This window comes from Scyliorhinus canicula, chromosome 14, assembly GCF_902713615.1.
Source record: "Scyliorhinus canicula chromosome 14, sScyCan1.1, whole genome shotgun sequence".
Lineage (NCBI taxonomy): Eukaryota > Metazoa > Chordata > Chondrichthyes > Carcharhiniformes > Scyliorhinidae > Scyliorhinus > Scyliorhinus canicula.
The window spans coordinates 16,379,356-16,397,493 of record NC_052159.1 but is presented as its reverse complement, the minus strand read 5'-3'; the positions used below and the strand labels follow the sequence as shown (position 1 = coordinate 16,397,493).

At 52.5% G+C, this 18,138-nt stretch overlaps 1 protein-coding gene across 4 annotated transcripts in view; it reads right to left on the bottom strand.

The window, feature by feature from the left end:
• Window positions 1–18,138, bottom strand: part of LOC119977495 (CD99 antigen-like protein 2) — a 68,990-nt gene that overhangs the window by 15,864 nt on the left and 34,988 nt on the right. The window contains exons 3-6 of one of the 4 annotated variants that reach the window (XM_038818527.1): window positions 11,741–11,800; window positions 6,379–6,438; window positions 4,833–4,892; window positions 2,045–2,104 (exon numbers count right to left, since the gene is read on the bottom strand). In XM_038818527.1, the coding sequence (XP_038674455.1) occupies window positions 2,045–2,104; window positions 4,833–4,892; window positions 6,379–6,438; window positions 11,741–11,800 (240 nt within the window). The remainder of the gene's footprint in view (window positions 1–2,044; window positions 2,105–4,832; window positions 4,893–6,378; window positions 6,439–11,740; window positions 11,801–18,138) is intronic. The other 3 variants (XM_038818529.1, XM_038818528.1, XM_038818530.1) reach the window with 3 other exon arrangements.

Here is an 18,138-nt window from a genome sequence, read left to right as displayed (position 1 = left end):
TCGCAGTAGTTGGACCGTGGGTGGCCAGGGCCTGTCCGCCTTCAAGTACCTCTGCGGCCATAGTCAGAGTCTCCTGAAAGCTTTTAGGAAATTTCTATTGGATCAGTGCAGGTATGGAGTCCATGAAATGTTCAGGGTCGAACTTATACTCAGTAGGAAAACCTAAGCCTGGCTCATTGATAACACTCATATCATAACAACATTGGGCAGCACGGTAGCACAAGTGGATAGCACTGTGGCTTCATAGCGCCAGGGTCCCAGGTTCGATTCCCCACTGGATCATTAACTGTGCGGAGTCTGCACGTTCTCCCGTGTCTGCGTGGGTTTCCTCCGGGTGCTCCCGTTTCCTCCCATAGTCCAGAGACGTGCAGATTAGGTGGATTGGCCATGATAAATTCCCCTTAGTGACCAAAAAGGTTAGATGGGGTTATTGGGTTACGGGGATAGTGTGGAAGTGAGGGCTTAAGTGGGTCGGTGCAGACTCAATGGGCTGAATGGCCTCCTTCTGCACTGTATGTTCAATGTTCCATGTTCAGAGTCGGTAGCTTTTGACAGTGCCACTACAAGTCTTGAGCTCATAATCTGGACTGGCGCTCCAGTACAACACTAAGGAACTGCTGATGTGTCAGAACAGACCACTATTCATAGAGAAAACATTAAACCAAAGCAAGATCTATGGATATTACTTTGAAAGAACACAGGGAGTGTTCTGGCCAACATTCATTTTCAACCAATGCAGCTAAAATATACACCTGCAATTGGGCCAACTCTGGAGGCCTTTAAAGATGGTGACTGGGACCCCGATATGGATGTCCCACCCCTAATTCCAGCATTTCCCATTTCCCGCAGTGTTATTTTTTTTTCCTGTTTAAAAAACTATTTAAAGTACCTAATTCTTTTTTTTTTACAATTAAGGGACGTAATCAATCCAAGTAGCTTGCATATCTTTTTGGGTTGTGGGGATGAGACCCTTGCAGGCACATTTTCCATTTTTACCAGCTGTGTGAAACACACAGGCTGGAAACCACAATTATCTAAGTTCAAACGGACACTATTTTCACTGTTCCAAGGGCCTTGACTGGTGTGGGGATCACAAATGTATGGAAGAGTCATAAATACTCACGAAGGGCGGAGAATGTCTGTTGAAGGTTCTGATCTGAAGTTGTCTAATTCCCTAGCTCTATAAATGAAACAGGAGACTGCAGCTTTCAGTTGAAGTAAAAAAAGATACCTGTTGCTGGAGTGCCATTATGAATGCTGTGCTGAGTTTCAAAAGCTCCCAAAATCATTATCTCAACAGAAGGGTAGAGTTCAAATTTTGACCGTTTTAAGAGGCTATTAAAGGATGAGCGGTCTTTGATCTGGTTAGTAAGTCAAAATTTGTTTTTACTTTAAAAAAAATAGATTTAGACTACCCAATTTATTTTTTTCCAATTAAAGGGCAAATTAGTGTGCCCAATTCACTGACCCTGCACATTTTTGGGTTGTGGGGGTGAGACCCACACAGATATGGGCAGTAACCCGGGCGGGGGATTGGACCTAGGTTTTTGGCGCCGTGAGGCAGCAGTGCTAACCACTGCATCACCGTGCCGCCCTCTTATTTTTACTTTTTCAGTGTGCATGAGAGTTCTCTTTGATTGTTAGAAGTATTTTCTTTTCACCTCCACATTGCTCCTGAGGTCTGCCCATAATGGATACTGGATAAATGGCTATGGAGGTGGGATGAGGGACTTTTAGGAAATCTCAGAGAACTGAAATGAGCCTCCTAACCAGCCCACCTCAGCATTTATTTGCTTCTGTGAACTATGGTGTGAGGCAGAAGGTCCAAAATCGATCACACCCCTGGCCGCACCACCCCTCGTAACAAAAATCAGACATGTGGAGATTTCCAGACTCGAGCTTCCCATCTCAGTGGTGAAATATTGTCCACAGTAACTGCTCATTTGAAATTTCCATTCATCTTCCTTTGTGCAAAATAGCCGCACGCAGTGTTTCCATACGTGAACAAATTCTTCTATTTAAAAAATGGCCCCTCAATACACACCTGCGGGCTTAATGGGATCACCATTGAGAGCATCGCTAAGATCAAAATCATCATCGTTACCTGGAATGTAAATATTTATAGTTATTCCAATGAGCTCCTCACAACTTTCTGCATGCCCTTTGAAATATTAAGAGAGAGTTACGTACACTTTCAATCTTTGATGTAGAAACTTAACCCCTGCCCAGTTTTCCCACAAAATCCATTCTCTCCATCGAGTCTGCACCGACCCTTCGAACGAGCACCCTACCTACCCCTCCCACCCCCCCACACCCACGAGACCCCTCGTATTGATCATAGTCAATCCACCTAACCTGTACATCTTTGGACTATTCGTAATTGCCCTGTAGAAGGCCAAATCTTTCTGTAGTGATTTTCTACAATGGTGTGCCTCAAATGGGCCATTTTCTAAACGGTTAAGAGTCAACCATATTACAGTGAGTCTTAAGTTAACGTAGGCCAGACCGGGTAACGGTGGCAGATTTCCGCCCCGAAGGACACAAGTAGCCCAGGTGTTTCGATTTTTTTAAGAAACGACAATCTGGTTATACAATGGCCATTATTAACGAGACAAGCATTTCGTTCCAGACTTATTAATTAATTGAATTTAAATTCCCCCACCTGCCTTGATAGGATTTGAACTGGTGCGTCTGGGGCATTAGGGTCTCGGGATTACTCGTCCAGTAACATCACCGCTATGCTACCATCCCGCATGAGCAATCTGGTATGAAGACACAGTTTCTACGCCAGCAAGATAGGGCAGTACGGTGGCGGCACGACGATTAACACTGCTCCCTCACAGCGCCAAGGACTCAGGTTCGATTCCGACCTTGGGTGACTACCTGTCTGGAGTTTGCACATTCTTCCCATGTCTGCATGGGTTTCCTGCGGGTGCTCTAGTCTCCTCCCACAGTTCAAAGATGCGTGGGATAAATGAAGTGGCCATTCTAAATTGCTCCTGAGTGTCCAAAAGAGTAGGTGCGGTTACGGGGATAGGGTGGGATCGTGAACCTAGGTAAGGTGCTCTTCTGGGAGGGGTTGGTGCCGACTCAATGGGCCAAATGGCCTTCTTCTGCACTGTCGGGATTCTATGGATGGATGGATTCGATGGATAAGAGATCCCAGCTCTCAGCTGATTTGACTAACTTTGGCTCCAGTTGTTATTGAATTGCTACCATTGGTGTAAATGTGTCTGCAACAAAGTGGGAGCGAATGTTGAAGAAAAAGATAGTATCTAGGAGAAGGCCATTCAACCTACCGTACCTGTGCTGACTCTGAGAATGTAACCAAAGTATTTCCAATTGCTGATCAATCCCCACAACTCAGTAAACGTGTTCCCTTCAAGTATTTACAGCAGCTGGTGGAAATCAAATTCAATTGATACATCTGGAATTAAAACCTAGTCTACTGGTGACCACAAAACCATTGTCGGTTGTTGTAAAAACCCATCTGGTTCATCAATCTCCTTTGGGAAGGAAATCTGCCATCCTTACCTGGTCTGGCCTATATGTGACTCCAGACCCCACACAGCAAATGTGGTTGACTCTTAAAACACCTTTTGAAAATAGCCCGCATGCCACTCAGTTGTATCAAACCACTACTTAGTCGAAAAGGAATGAAACCAAATGGAGCACCTGTCGTGGATCTGGCTACCAGAAACGACAACGGCACACCCCAACCCGAATGGCCCTGCAAAGCCCTCCTTAACACCTGGGAGCTTGAGGCAAAATTGGAAGCGCTGTTCCACAGGTTAGTCAAGCAACAGCCTGACATAGTCATACTCACGGAGTCATACTCGCTGAATCATACTTTACAGATAATGTCCCGGACACGATCATCACCATCCCTGGGTATATCCTGTCCCGCGAGGAGGGAGGCTCTGAGGTATCTTATGTGGGAAGGTTAATCAAGTTGGACCTTTATCCATTAGTGTTTAGGAAAATGAGAGGTGATCGAATTGAAACATATAAGATCCTGAGGGAACTTGACGAGTGGATGTGGGTGAGGATGTTTCCCCTTTTGGGGCAGACTCAAACTAGGCAATCCCTTAAATAAGGGGTCTCCCATTTAAATTGGTGATGCAGAGAAATGTTTTTCCCGCAAAAGCTCCTGAGTCTTCCGTAACGCAAAAGTCAGTGGAGGAGGAGTTACTGAATATTTTTAAGGTAGAGTTGATAGCTTCTTGACTAACAAGGGAGTCAAAGGTTATCATGTGGAGGTGGGAATGTGGGGTTGAGGCCATGATCTTGTTGAAATGGTGAAGCAGGTTCGAGGAGCTAAATGGCCAACTGCTGCCCTTAATTCATATGTTTGTGTGTACAGACATCCCAGACTCGAGCTTCCCATCTCAGTGGTGAAATACTATCCGCAGTAACTGCTCATTCGAAATTTCCATTTGTCCTCCTTTGTGCAAAATACCCACACGCAGTATGTGGTAGTATGACTAGGGATATTACGGTACCTTGGAAGCGAGCTGCTATTGGTGCAGAAGACTCGCTGCCCATTGGCCCGGGTAAGTCATGTGCCTCTCTGCCGATTGGTTGGGGAAGTCATGTGCCTCTCAGCCGATTGGCTGAGAGGTAGGTAGCTCCGCCTACAAGGCGGGGTATAAGAACCCGTACTGTCCTGCAGTCGGCCTTTCTTCTGTAAGTCTGCTGCCGGGCACATAGCTTGTGCATTAAAGCCTATCGTTTGAATCTCATCCTCGTCTCATGTCCAATTGATGGTGCATCACAGTATTTCCATACGTAAACAAATCCTTCTAATAAAAAGATGGCTCCTCAATACACACCTGCGGGCTTAATGGGATCATCATTGAGAGCATCGCGAAGGTCAAACCCATCATCGTTACCTGGAAAATAAATATTCCAATGAGCTCCTCACAACTTTCTGTATGCCTTTTGAAATATCAAGACAGTTACTTTGACTTTCAATCTTTGATGCAGAAATGTAATTTTCCGGATAGGGCATTCCTAGAAGTCTTTCCCTTTTTGGCTTGACCTCTGAATAAAACTTCAACAGGGTCGGTCAGCAAGCATGAATGCTTCGGAATAAAATCTCCATCAAACATTCCCCGTTGTCTACTCATTAATTTCGAAATACTTTTCCATAAAAGGCACAGGACGAGATTCTCCCATCGGGAGACGAAGTCCCGACGCCGGAGTGAAAACCGGAGTGTTTCACTCCGGCGTCGGAGGCCGCTCCTTGCCCCCTATTCTCCCCCCCATAGGGGGTCAGGAGCGGCGCCGCGTCATTTACGCGCGCCGGGCCTTGGAGCCGCGTAAAAGCAGCGCCGCGTAAATTACGCATGCGCGATTGCCGTCCTCCCCGCGGCCGCCCCACAAGAAATGTCGGATGGATCTTGCGGGGTGGCAGAGGGAAGGAGTTCATCCTTCAGAGAGGCCAGCCCGCCGATCGGTTGGCACCGATCGCGGGCCAGACCCCCCCCCCCCCCCCCCAGTGCTGGATGCCCCCTCCGCCCCCCAGCATTCCCGCGCTGTTCCCACCGGCAGCGACCAGGTGTGCTCCCCCTTTACAAACGGCGACGGGCGATTCTCCGAGCGGCCAGCCGTAAATCTCGCCACGCCGGTTTGGGGTGGGGGGGGGGGGGGCGGGAGAATCGCATGCGGGTGCCGGGGCGGCGTGGCTGGATTCACCCGGTGCCCCAGCGATTCTCCCACCCGGCGTGGGGGGTGGGGGGAGAATTCCGCCGGCAGAACTTCAAAATTAGCTTAATGTGCAAAACAGGTTAGATATGTTTGACCAGGGCAGCACGGTGGCACAGTGGTTACCCCTGCCGCCTCACGGCGCTGAGGTCCCAGGTTCGATCCCGGCTCTGAGTCATGTCCGTGTGGAGTTTGCACATTCTCCCCGTGTTTGCGTGGGTTTCACCCCCACAACCCAAAGATGTGCAGGGTAGGTTGATTGGCTACGCTAAATTTCCCTTAATTGGAAAAATGAATTGAGTACTCTAAAAAAAATTTTTTTTTTTTTAAAAGATATGTTTGACCATGAGGCAGCACGGTGGCGCAGTGGTTAGCATTGCTGCCTAACAGCACCAAGGTCCCAGGTTCGATCCCCAGCTCTGGGCCACTGTCCGTGTGGAGTTTGCACATTCTCACCGTGTTTGCGTGGGTTTCATCCCCACGACCCAAAGGTGTACAGAGTAGGTGGATTGGCCACGATAAATTGCCCCTTAATTGAAAAAATGAATTGGGTATTCTAAATTTATAAAAAAAGATATGTTTGACCATAAAACAACCTTCAACAAATGAGTATTAGTCATCATCTATGTGCAATCAAATCCTTCTATAAAAGCAATCCTCATGAATGCGTACCAGAGCGTTTAGTGGAATGGTCTTTGAGAGCATCATTGAGATCAAACCCATCATTGTGATCTGGAAAATAAATGGGTAGAGTTCTTTCAATTTACTGATTTAATTACCCAGTAGAACAGCAGCAATTATAGATAAGGCCTTCGAACGTTAGTCAGGCTTGCCCTCAGCTTCATATATTCATCCACAAGTACCTGAAGGGTAAACCATAAACCAGCAGCACATCTGCTTGATTGGCACTCCATCCATACCTAATGGGTGGACCTGGGCGAAAACACCCATGTGCCAATTGTCACAAAGATGTAGAGTAGCAACAACAAGAAACTAATCAATAATGGTAAATCAGCCATAAATACTCCATCTGGATGATGCTACAGCTGATTGATGGTGTTGCCATGAAGATACACCAGCACTTCCGACACTAGGGTTCTGACATTCCCGAGATGATGTGGTTTCCCTGGACCATGTTGAGTTTTTCCTTGATGGCCTTCGCCACCCACGCATAGTGGTCGCAGTGTTTGTACACCAGCAACTCGCCAAGGTGCCAGCACCTCCCAAACCTCTACCACCTGGAAGGGCAAGGGCAGCAGAAACATGGGAACACCACCAAACGCAAGTTTCCCTTCAAGGCATACACCATTTTGACTTGGAACTATAATTGCTGTTCTTTCACTGTCACTGGGTCAAAATCCCTTTAATCCTTCCCCAACAGCGCTGTGGCTGTAGTTACAACCATGCAGACAAAGCAGTTCAAGAAGGCGACTCATAGCCCCTTTCTCAAATGCAATTAAGGATGGGCAAAAATGCTGGCCGAACCACATCCCATGATAAAGTATTTCAAAAAGTTACCATCAGCAGCCATCCACTGAAACTCACCCACCCAACAACAAGTAACCAAACAACAGCATCAACAACCAATCACACTCTTGCTTCCTTAGAAAATGATGCACATGTCCCATTTCTTGAAACTTAAATGGGCACAGGAAGCTATTTCAACTACGAGTGTCAGTTCAATGTGTTTATACTATCTTAATGTCATTATTTTGACGACATCCAAAAAATTTCCCTAATGTTTATCGTTTTTAATATTGAATCATCCACCCAACTATATACAATAATCTTCCAGGGTCGCTGGGGACTATTTGAAATTTATTTGGAGTCGGGCAAGACGATCCTTTGAAAAACACGTTTCAACAACTTTTACTGAGTAATACGTTGCTGTTGCTGGCCTGAATTATTTCACCGCTCACCCCCCACCGACCCACAAGTAGTTACAATAATGCCATCATTTGTGAGAATTCAATCAACATAGGGTTTCTTTGGAGGAAGGGGGGAGGAAGTTGTTGGGATAGGTGGGAAAGCTGGTTGTGGAGCAGAGGAGGTACAGCTTCTGAGAACTCCGTAGCCATATTTCCATGCAGAGGCATTGATGAGACCATCAATTCACGCGACACGTGGTTAGAAGCGAACAGTCGTTTTAATCGTCTTACAACTGAGCCTGCCTGTGACGAGATGAACTCCAGATGAACTGGCAGGCAGGCTCACAACAGTAACCTTTATACTTCCGGTTAGGGGGAGGAGCTATGGGCGGAGCCATCGGCGGAGCCATGGTGGAGCCCAATACAAGCTCCTCATCTCCCCCTATGGGTAGAGCCGCGCAACTACACATGATCTAGTACAAGGTATAGGCTCAACACATGTTGTACAATACAGTGTGGATTATTAGTGTTTATAATTCACCACATTCACACCCTGTGAAAAAATAAAGTCCGGCGGGAGTGATGGCTTACAAATTGAGTCTGTCCGGTGGTCGAGTTGTCCGTTGTGATCGGCGGAGCACCGGGGTTGCAGCCTCTTCTGGTGGCTGGACGATCACAGTTGGTTGGGGTACGATGGCGGACTCCGGGAATGATTCTGTCCGAGCTTCGTACCCATCTTGATCGACTGGGGGCGCTGGAAGCTTGTGGGCGCGGGTGCGCGGGACATGTGTAGCGATCGAGTAGGTGCGGGGGCGTGGGGCGCGACAAGTTGGGTGGCGTGTAGTGTGAGGGGTACCTCGGCGGTGGTAGTGGTGGGATTCGATCCTGCCGGCGCTAGGTCCCGGAGGGATACAGTGTCCTGACGGCCATCAGGGTACTCTATGAAGGCGTATTGGGGGTTTGAGTGTAGTAGAAGCACTTTCTCTACGAGTGGGTCAGTTTTGTGTGCCCTGACGTGCTTCCAGAGGAGTACCGAGCCCGGCGTCTTCAACCATGCTGGGAGTGAAGCCCCCATGGTAGTGCCCCTGGAAAAAACAAAGAGCCGCTCATGAGGGGTCTGGTTGGTGGCGGTACTTTGGAGGGACCTAATAGCGTGGAGCACGTCGGGGAGGACATCCTGCCAATGGGAAACCGGGAGATTCCTGGACTGGAGAGTCAGTAGGACGGTCTTCCAGACCGTCGCATTCTCCCTCTCCACCTGCCCGTTCCCCCTGGGGTTATAGCTGGTAGTCCTGCTCAAGGCGATGCCCTTGTCGAGCAGGTATTGATGCAGCTCGTCGCTCATGAAGGACGAACCCCGGTTGCTGTGTACGTAGCTAGGGACACCAAACAGGGTGAAGATACTGTGCAGGGCCCTAATGACTATGTGGGACGTCATATTGGGGCACGGGATAGCAAAAGGGAAGCGGGAGAGCTCGTCGATGACATTCAGGAAGTACACATTCCGATTATTCGAGGGAAGTGGCCCTTTGAAATCGATGGCGAGGCGTTCAAAGGGCCGAGAAGCCTTGACCAGGTGGGCCCTGTCTGGTCTATAGAAGTGCGGTTTGCACTCTGCACAGATCAGGCAATCCCTGGTGATGGCTTTTACATCCTCAGTGGAGAAAGGTAGATTTCGGGCTTTGACGTAGTGGGCGAGCCGGGTGTCCGGGTGGCAGAGGTCATTGTGGATGGCTTTCAGGCGGTCGATCTGCGCGCTGGCGCACGTGCCGCGGGGACAGGGCATCTGGGGGGCTCGTTGAGCTTCCCCGGTCGATACATGATATCGTATTTGTAGGTGGAGAGTTCGATCCTCCACCTCAGGATTTTATTCTTTTTAATTTTAACGTCTTGCGGGGCGGCTGAGGGAAAAGACGGCAACTGCGCATGTGCGGGTTGGCGTTGTCCAACCTGCGCATGTGCGGCTAACGTCATCGGCCGCGTCAGCTGGCGTGACGCTTGACGTGCGGCCTTGACGACCGTCGTCAAGGCCGCGCCCCCGTGACGCACGGGGCCGCGCTCCTAGCCCCGCCCGGGGGGGAGAATCGGCCCAGGAAGTGGGCGTGAAGGCTGCCGTGGGTCACAGCCTGTCCCACGGCAGCCTTTACGATTCTCCGCATTTGTGGAAAATCTCGGCCACAGTCCCGGCGCCGGAGTGAAAACCAGAGTGTTTCACTCCAGCGCCGGAGGCCGCTCCTCGCCCCCTATTCGCTCACCCTCAGGGGGCCAGGAGCGGCGCTGCATCATTTATGTGTGCCAGGCCTTGCGGCCGCGTAAAAGCTGCGCCGCGTAAATTACGCATGCGCGGTTGTCGTCCTCCCCGCGGCCGCCCCGCAAGAAATGTCGGATGGATCTTGCGGGGCGGCAGAGGAAAGGAGTTCGTCCTTCAGAGAGGCCAGCCCGCCGATCGGTGGGCACCGATCGCGGGCCAGACCCCTTTTGAGGCCCCCCGCCAAGTGCTGGATTCCACCCCTCCTGAAACAGGCCCCCCCCCCCCCCCCAGCATTCCCGCCCGCGCTGTTCCCACCGGCAGCGACCAGGTGTGGACGGCGGCGGCGGGAACCCGTCGTAATGGGCAGGCCGCTCGGCCATCCGGGCCGGAGAATCGACGCTCGCCCGTTATAAACGGCGAGGGGCGATTCTCCGAGCGGCCAGCCGTAAATCTCACCGCGCCAGTTTGGGGGTGTTGGGAGAATCGTGTGTGGGTGCCGGGACGGCGGGACTCGCCCGGTGCCCCAGAGATTCTCCCACCCGGCGTGGGGGTGGGGAGAGAGAATTCCGCCGACAGAACTTCAAAAATTAGCTTAATGTGCAAAACAGGGGCGATATTCTCCAACCCCACGCAGGGTCGGAGAATCGCCTGGGGGCGCCTAAAATCCCGCCCCCGCCGTGGCAGAGATTCTCCGCCACCCGGGAAGTGGCGGGGGCAGGAATCTCGCCCCGCCGATCGGAGACGCCCCTGCGGCGATTCTCCGGCCCGGATGGGCCGAAGTCCCGCCGCTGGGAGGCCTCTCCCGCCGCCGAGGTTTAAACGACCTCTGGAACAGCAGGATCAGCGGCACGAGCAGGCCCCCAGGGTCCTGGGGGGGGCGGGGGGGCGATCGAACCACGGGGGGTGCCCCCACGGTGGCCTGGACCGCGATCGGGGCCCCCCGCTCAGACTGCGGGCCAGTGCCTTGGCTGCACTCTTTCTCCTTCCGCGCCGCCACGGCCTCCGCCATGGCGGAAGCGGAAGAGAACCCCACATCGCGCATGCGCCGGCAGTGACGTCAGCGGCCAGCTGCCGCTGACGTCACTGCCGGCGCATGCGTGGACCGGCGAAAGCCTTTCGGCCAGCTCCGCACCAAGGGCGCCGGTTTTTTGCGCCGGTCTTCTGGTGCTAACCGCTCCGGCGCGGGGCTGGCCCCCAATAGTGGGGAGAATTCCCCACCTTTGGGGAGGCGCGACCCGAGTGGTTGGCGCCACTCCCCTCCTCCGGGACCCTCCGTCACGCTGGGTAGGGGAGAATGTCGCCCCAGGTTAGATATGTTGGACCATGAGGCAGCACAGTGGCGCAGTGGTTAGCATTGCTGCCTCACAGCGCCAAGGTCCCAGGTTCGGTCCCAGATCTGGGCCACTGTCCGTGTGGAGTTTGCACATTCTCACCGTGTCTGCGTGGGTTTCGCCTCCACGACCCAAAGATGTGCAGAGTAGGTGGATTGGCCATGCTAAATTGCCCCTTAATTTTTTTTTTTTTTTTTTTTTGTGTTTTTTTTTAAAAATTTAGATTACCCAATTATTTTTTCCAATTAAGGGGCAATTTAGCATGGCCAATCCACCTACTCTGCACATTTTTGGGTTGTGGGGGCGAAACCCACGCAGACACGGGGAGAATGTGCAAACTCCACACGGACAGTGACCCAGAGCCGGGATTGAACCTGGGACCTCAGCGCCGTGAGGCGGTTGTGCTAACCACTAGGCCACCGTGCTGCCCTAAATTGCCCCTTAATTGGAAAAAATGAATTGGGTATTCTAAATTTATAAAAAAAGATATGTTTGACCATAAAACAACCTTCAACAAATGAGTATTAGTCATCATCTATGTGCAATCAAATCCTTCTATAAAAGCAATCCTCATGAATACATACCAGAGCGTTTAGTGGAATGGTCTTTGAGAGCATCATTGAGATCAAACCCATCATTGTGATCTGGAAAATAAATGGGTAGAGTTCTTTCAATTTACTGATTTAATTACCCAGTAGAACAGCAGCAATTATAGATAAGGCCTTCGAACGTTAGTCAGGCTTGCCCTCAGCTTCATATATTCATCCACAAGTACCTGACGGGTAAACCATAAACCAGCAGCACATCTGCTTAATTGGCACTCCATCCATACCTAATGGGTGGACCTGGGCGAAAACACCCATGTGCCAATTGTCACAAAGATGTAGAGTAGCAACAACAATATACTAATCACTTCCGGTGGCGGCGATGTCCGAGTGAGCCGCACATTCGGCCGGCTCTCACTCCGGCGGGCGTTTAGGGGCTGATTGCCCACGATAGCGGGACCACGGACCTGAAGGAAGGCGGCAGTGAAAGTGCTGAGGAGCGGGCTGCGGCACATGGAACAGCGAGAGTCCAGGAGGCAGAAGAAAAGAGAGAAAAAGGGACAGAGGCAAGGACCTGAAGAAACTTACCTGGAACCTAAGATGGCGGACACACGGACCCCAGACTCAGCAATCCAGCAGGCGCTGGATAACATGTTACAGGTAATGAAGTCCAGTTTTGAAGCGCTGAAGCAGGACAGCTTGGACCCAATCCAGAGAGGGGTGGATCAGCTGAACCAGAGACTGGATGCGCAAGATGTTAAAGTTAAGGAGCTGGGAGAGGCGGTGGAAGAGCAGGCGGATGCGGCGCTAAAAGTTGACGGGCTGAAGGAGCGGCAGAGAAGACTGCTGGACAGAGTGGAGGAGCTGGAGAATAGAGCCCACAGGAACAACCTGAGGATGGTCGGCCTCCCGGAGGGGGCTGAGGGAGCTGATGCCGCAGCGTTTGTAGCAGACCTATTGATGCAGCTGATGGGGGCCGAAGCCTTTCACCGACCGCCGGAGCTGGAGGGGGCATACAGAGTGCAGGCTAGGCAGGGGCGGCCGGGCGGACCTCCCCCGCCGATGGTGATTAGGTTCCACAGGTTCGTGGACAAGCTGCGGTGGGCAAAGAGCGCCAGGAGCAGCACGTGGAACAACAGTGTCCTTCGCATTTACCAGGACCTAAGCCAGGAGGTGGTTCGGCGGCGAGCAGCCTTTAAACAGTCAAGGAGGTGCTGTTCAAGTAGCACATGAAGTTTGGTCTGCTGTTCCCGGCTCGCCTATGGGTTACGCACCAGGGTCAACACCACTACTTCTCCGAGCCTGAAGAAGCGATGGACTTTGCGAGGGATCAGGGGCTGGTCCTAAAAAGAGGCCCCACGGACGCGAATTAGGGCCCGAGGACTACCGTGGGAAGGTACGCCGAATGGGCCTGGACTGCTGTTCAACGGTTTGCTGGGTCAAAGGTGCCAAGCGGAACATTTGGGACTCTTTCCTTTGTTTCATGGACATTGGTTTGGGGGTTTTTTTGTTTTTTTATTGTTTGTTTTTTCTCTTATGTTTTTGTTTTTTCCTCTTTTTTCTGTTTTTTCATTTTTGGGCGGATTTGTACTTTTTGTGCAGCTCGCAGAGGACACTGGAGCCGGCACGGTAACGAAGGGGGGCCGGTCAGCAAGGGGGGCCAAGGACGTGGGTTGGGGGGGTTTTTCTTGGGGTTTTTTTTTTGTTTGTTTTGTTGATGTGCATGCTTTCCTGTGCCAGTGAGTTTGCTCCAGTGGGTTGGAGAGGGGGATGGGGCGCCGGGGTGTGGGGAGGAGGACGGGGAAACAATGGGAATGAGACAGGAAGGCGCCGGAGTGTTGAGTCACCGGGGGGGGGGGGGGGGGGGGGGGGGGGGGGGGGGGTATTCTGCTGGCGTGGGAGGGACTTGAAATAGGCACTCGAAAGGAGGTTAAGGGTGGAGGCAGCCAACGGGCGGGCCAGGAATGGCGCAACGCACGGGCCGGGGGCCGGCCCGAGAAAGGCTATGGCTGACCAGCCTGGTGGGGGGGGTGGGTTGTGCCCCCCGACCAGGCTGATCACCTGGAACGTCAGGGGACTGAATGGGCCGGTTAAGGCGGCGTGGGTGTTCGCGCACTTGCGGGCTCTGAGGGCAGATGTAATTATGTTGCAGGAGACACATCTGAAAGTGTCTGACCAGACCAGGCTAAGGAAGGGCTGGATTAGCCAGGTCTTCCACTCGGACTTGGACTCAAAGTCCAGGGGGGTGGCAATCATGATCAAGCAGCGGGTGCAATTTGAGGTGGAGGGCATAGCCGCAGACAGGGGGGGCAGATACCTGATGGTACGGGGCAGACTGGAGGGGAGAAGAGTGGTGCTGGTGAATATATATGCCCCGAACTGGGATGACGTGGACTTCATTAAAAGAGTGCTGGGGAAGATCCCGGACCTGGACTCTCGCAGGCTAATAATGGGGGGGGGGGACTTTGACATGGTCCTTGACCCGACTTTGGATCGCCGTGTCCCAGGACGGGTAGACTCTCAGCAATGGCAAGGGAGCTGAAAGGGTTTATGGAGCAAATGGGGGCAGTGGACCCCTGGAGAGATAGACAGCCGACAGGAAGGGGCTACTCGTTTTACTCGCACATCCATAAAGTATATTCTAGGATAGATTTCTTCGTACTAAGCAGGGATTGTATAGGGGAGGGAAAGAACACGGAATATTCGGCAATTACTATCTCAGACCATGCCCCGCACTGGGTAGACCTGCAGATCGGGGGGGGCGAGCTACCAACGCCCGCAATGGAGGCTAGACGTGGGACTGCTGTCGGAGGAGGGGATCTGTGAGAGGCTTCGGAGGTGTATGCAAAATTACCTGCAGGTGAATGACACGGGGGAGGTCTCAGCTGCGACCCTGTGGGAGGCGCTAAAGGCAGTAGTGCGGGGGGGAGCTGATTTCAATTGGGGCCCACAGAGCCAAGGCAGACAGGGCAGAGATGGATAGATTGGTCAGGGAAATGGGTCGGATAGATGAAGAGCACGCGGAGTCCCCGGGGGAGGTTTTACTCAGGGAGAGGCAGAGACTACAGGCGGAACTGGGGGCACTAGCCACGAGTAGGGCCGTGGAACAGCTTAGGAAGGTGAGGGGAGTGGTGTATGAGCATGGGGAAAAGGCTAGCAGACTGTTAGCGCAGCAACTCAGGAGGAGGGAGGCGGCCAGGGAAATAGGTAGAGTGATGGATGGGGAGGGGGGCAAAGTGGAGGACCCGGCAGGATTGAATAAGGTATTCCGGGACTTCTATCGCAAGCTGTATACTTCGGAGCCGCCGGAAGAACCGGAGGAGATGAAAAGGTTTCTGGATGGGTTAACATTCCCAACAGTAAGTGGGGGGCGAGTGGAAGAGCTGGGGGCCCCGATTAGAGTGGAGGAGGTATTGGGGGGCCTAAAGGCCATGCAGTCGGGGAAAGCCCCGGGGCCGGATGGATACCCAGTAGAGGTCTATAGGAAGTTTTCTGAGCTGGTGGGCCCGGTCTTGGCGAGGGTTTTCAATGAGGTAAGGGGCAGATGGACCCTGCCGCCGACAATGTCGCAAGCCACTACATCACTGATATTGAAGCGGGGTAAAGACCCGGAGGAGGAGTGCGGGCCCTACCGGCCAATCTCCCTGACTAATGTTGACGCCAAGCTCCTGGCAAAGGTACTGGCGGTTAGAATGGAGGACTGCGTACCGGAGGTGATTGGGGAGGACCAAACTGGGTTCGTGAAAGGTAGGCAGCTGGCGGCCAACCTGAGAAGATTACTTAATGGGATAATGATGCCCCCGGTGGGCAGGGAGGTGGATGTAGTGGTGGCGATGGACGCCGAGAAGGCCTTTGACCGGGTGGAGTGGGACTATCTATGGGAGGTGCTCGGACGGTTTGGGTTCGGGGAGGGACTGGTGGATTGGATCAAATTATTATATCAGGCCCCGAGGGCCAGCGTTAGGACCAACAGAGAAGTGTCGGAGTACTTTAGGCTGTACCGAGGGACCAGACAGGGCTGCCCGCTCTCCCCGCTGCTGTTTGCGCTGGCCATAGAGCCGCTGGCGATTGCGCTGAGAGCCGCAGAGGGATGGAAGGGGATGGTGAGGGGCGGGATAGAACATAGGGTCTCTCGTTACGCAGATGACCTGCTCCTGTACGTGTCGGACCCAGTGGCCGGGATGGGAAGTATACTGGGAATGTTGAGGAAGTTCGGCCAGTTTTCAGGATACAAATTAAATACGGCCAAGAGGGAAATGTTTGTGGTACAGGCAAGGGGCCAGGAGACCAGATTGAGAGGGCTACCGTTTAGGCTGGTTGAGGAAAATTTCCGGTATTTGGGAATCCAGGTGGCACGAGACTGGGCTAGGCTGCACAAGTTAATTTTGGCCAGGGTGCTGGACAAATGAAGGGAGAGTTTCGGAGATGGGATGCACTCCCGCTGTCGCTGGCAGGGAGTGTGCAGACTGTAAAGATGACAATCCTCCCTAGATTTCTGTTTCTTTTTCAGTGCCTCCCGATCTTTGTCCCACAGTCCTTCTTCAAAAGAGTTAACAGGATGATCATGAGCTTTGTCTGGGCGGGAAAATCCCCGCGGGTGAAGAAGGCGATGCTGGAGAGGAACCGCAGCGAGGGAGGGCTGGCTTTGCCGAGTCTGATTAATTATTACTGGGCGGCCAACATCGCTATGATAAGGAAGTGGATGGTGGGTACGTGGTCTATCTGGGAGCGGGTGGAGGCGGCTTCGTGCAGGGGCTCCAGCTTGGCAGCCCTGGTCACGGCTCCTCTACCGCTGCCGCCGGCCAAGTACTCCACCAGCCCGGTAGTGGTGGCGACCCTGCAGATATGGGGCCAGTGGAGGAGGCATGTAGGGGAGACGGGGGCGTCGGTTTGGGCGCCAATCTGCGACAACCGTCGGTTTGCCCCCGGGAGTATGGATGGGGGGTTTGGAGTATGGCGGCGGGCGGGGGTGGGAAGTGTGGGCGATATGTTCCTGAAAGGGAGCTTTGCGAGTTTGAGGAGCTTGGAGGAGAAATTTGGGCTGGTAAGGGGAAATAAATTTTAGGTACCTACAGTTGCGGAACTTTGTTCGTAGACAGGTCCCATCTTTCCCACGCCTCCCGCCAATGGGGATCCAAGACAGAATAGTCTCTAGGGGGGAAGAAGGGGAGGGTAGAATCTCTGGTATTTATAAGGTGCTCATGAGGGAGGAAGGGTCCCAGACGGAGGAACTGAAACTTAAATGGGAGGAGGAGCTAGGCGGGGAAATGGAGGACGGGCTGTGGGCAGAGGCCCTGAGTAGGGTAAATTCGACCGCGACATGTGCCAGGCTTGGGCTGATTCAATTTAAGGTCGTTCACCGGGCCCATATGATGGTGGCTTGGATGAGCAAATTCTTTGGGATAGAGGACAAATGCGCTAGGTGCGCGGGAGGACCAGCGAACCACGTTCACATGTCATAAGCCCTAAGCTTAGGGGGTACTGGGAGGGATTTGCGGGCGTCATGTCCCGGCTGCTAAAAACAAGGGTGGCGATGGGTCCAGGGGTGGCAATTTTTGGGGTTTCGGAAGACCCGGGAGTCCAGGGGGAGAACGAGGCCGATGTTTTGGCCTTTGCTTCCCTGATAGCCCGACGACGAATACTATTGGCGTGGAGGGACTCAAAGCCCCCGAAGACTGAGTTGTGGCTTGCGGACATGTCGAGTTTCCTGGGTATGGAAAAAATTAAGTTCGCCTTGAGGGGGATCTGTACAGGGGTTCGCCCGGAGGTGGCAACCATTTATTGACTTCTTTGCGGGAGAGAGAGCGTCAGCGGGGGGGGGGGGGGGGGGGGGGGGGGGGGTAGAGTAGAGTAGAGTAGGAGGGATAAATTGGTGGGTAGTACCGGTGGGAGAGGAGCGGGCTTGTGCAGTATGTTACGATTGAAGTATTGAAAGTAAATGGATGTTTGCACATTTTTGCCTTTTTTGCTTTCTTTCTATTGATGTCTGTAACTGTTCACAAAGCCAAAAACTACCTCAATAAAATTGTTTATTAAAAAAAACAATATACTAATCAATAGGGGCCTCACGGTAGCATGGTGGTTAGCATCAATGCTTCACAGCTCCAGGGTCCCAGGTTCGATTCCCGGCTGGGTCACTGTCTGTGTGGAGTCTGCACGTCCTCCCCGTGTGTGCGTGGGTTTCCTCCGGGTGCTCCGGTTTCCTCCCACAGTCCAAAGATGTGCGGGTTAGGTGGATTGGCCATGCTAAATTGCCCGTAGTGTAAGGTTAATGGGGGGATTGTTGGGTTACGGGTATACGGGTTACGTGGGTTTAAGTAGGGTGATCATTGCTCGGCACAACATCGAGGGCCGAAGGGCCTGTTCTGTGCTGTACTGTTCTATAATTCTATAATAATGGTAAATCAGCCATAAATACGCCATCTGGATGATGCTAC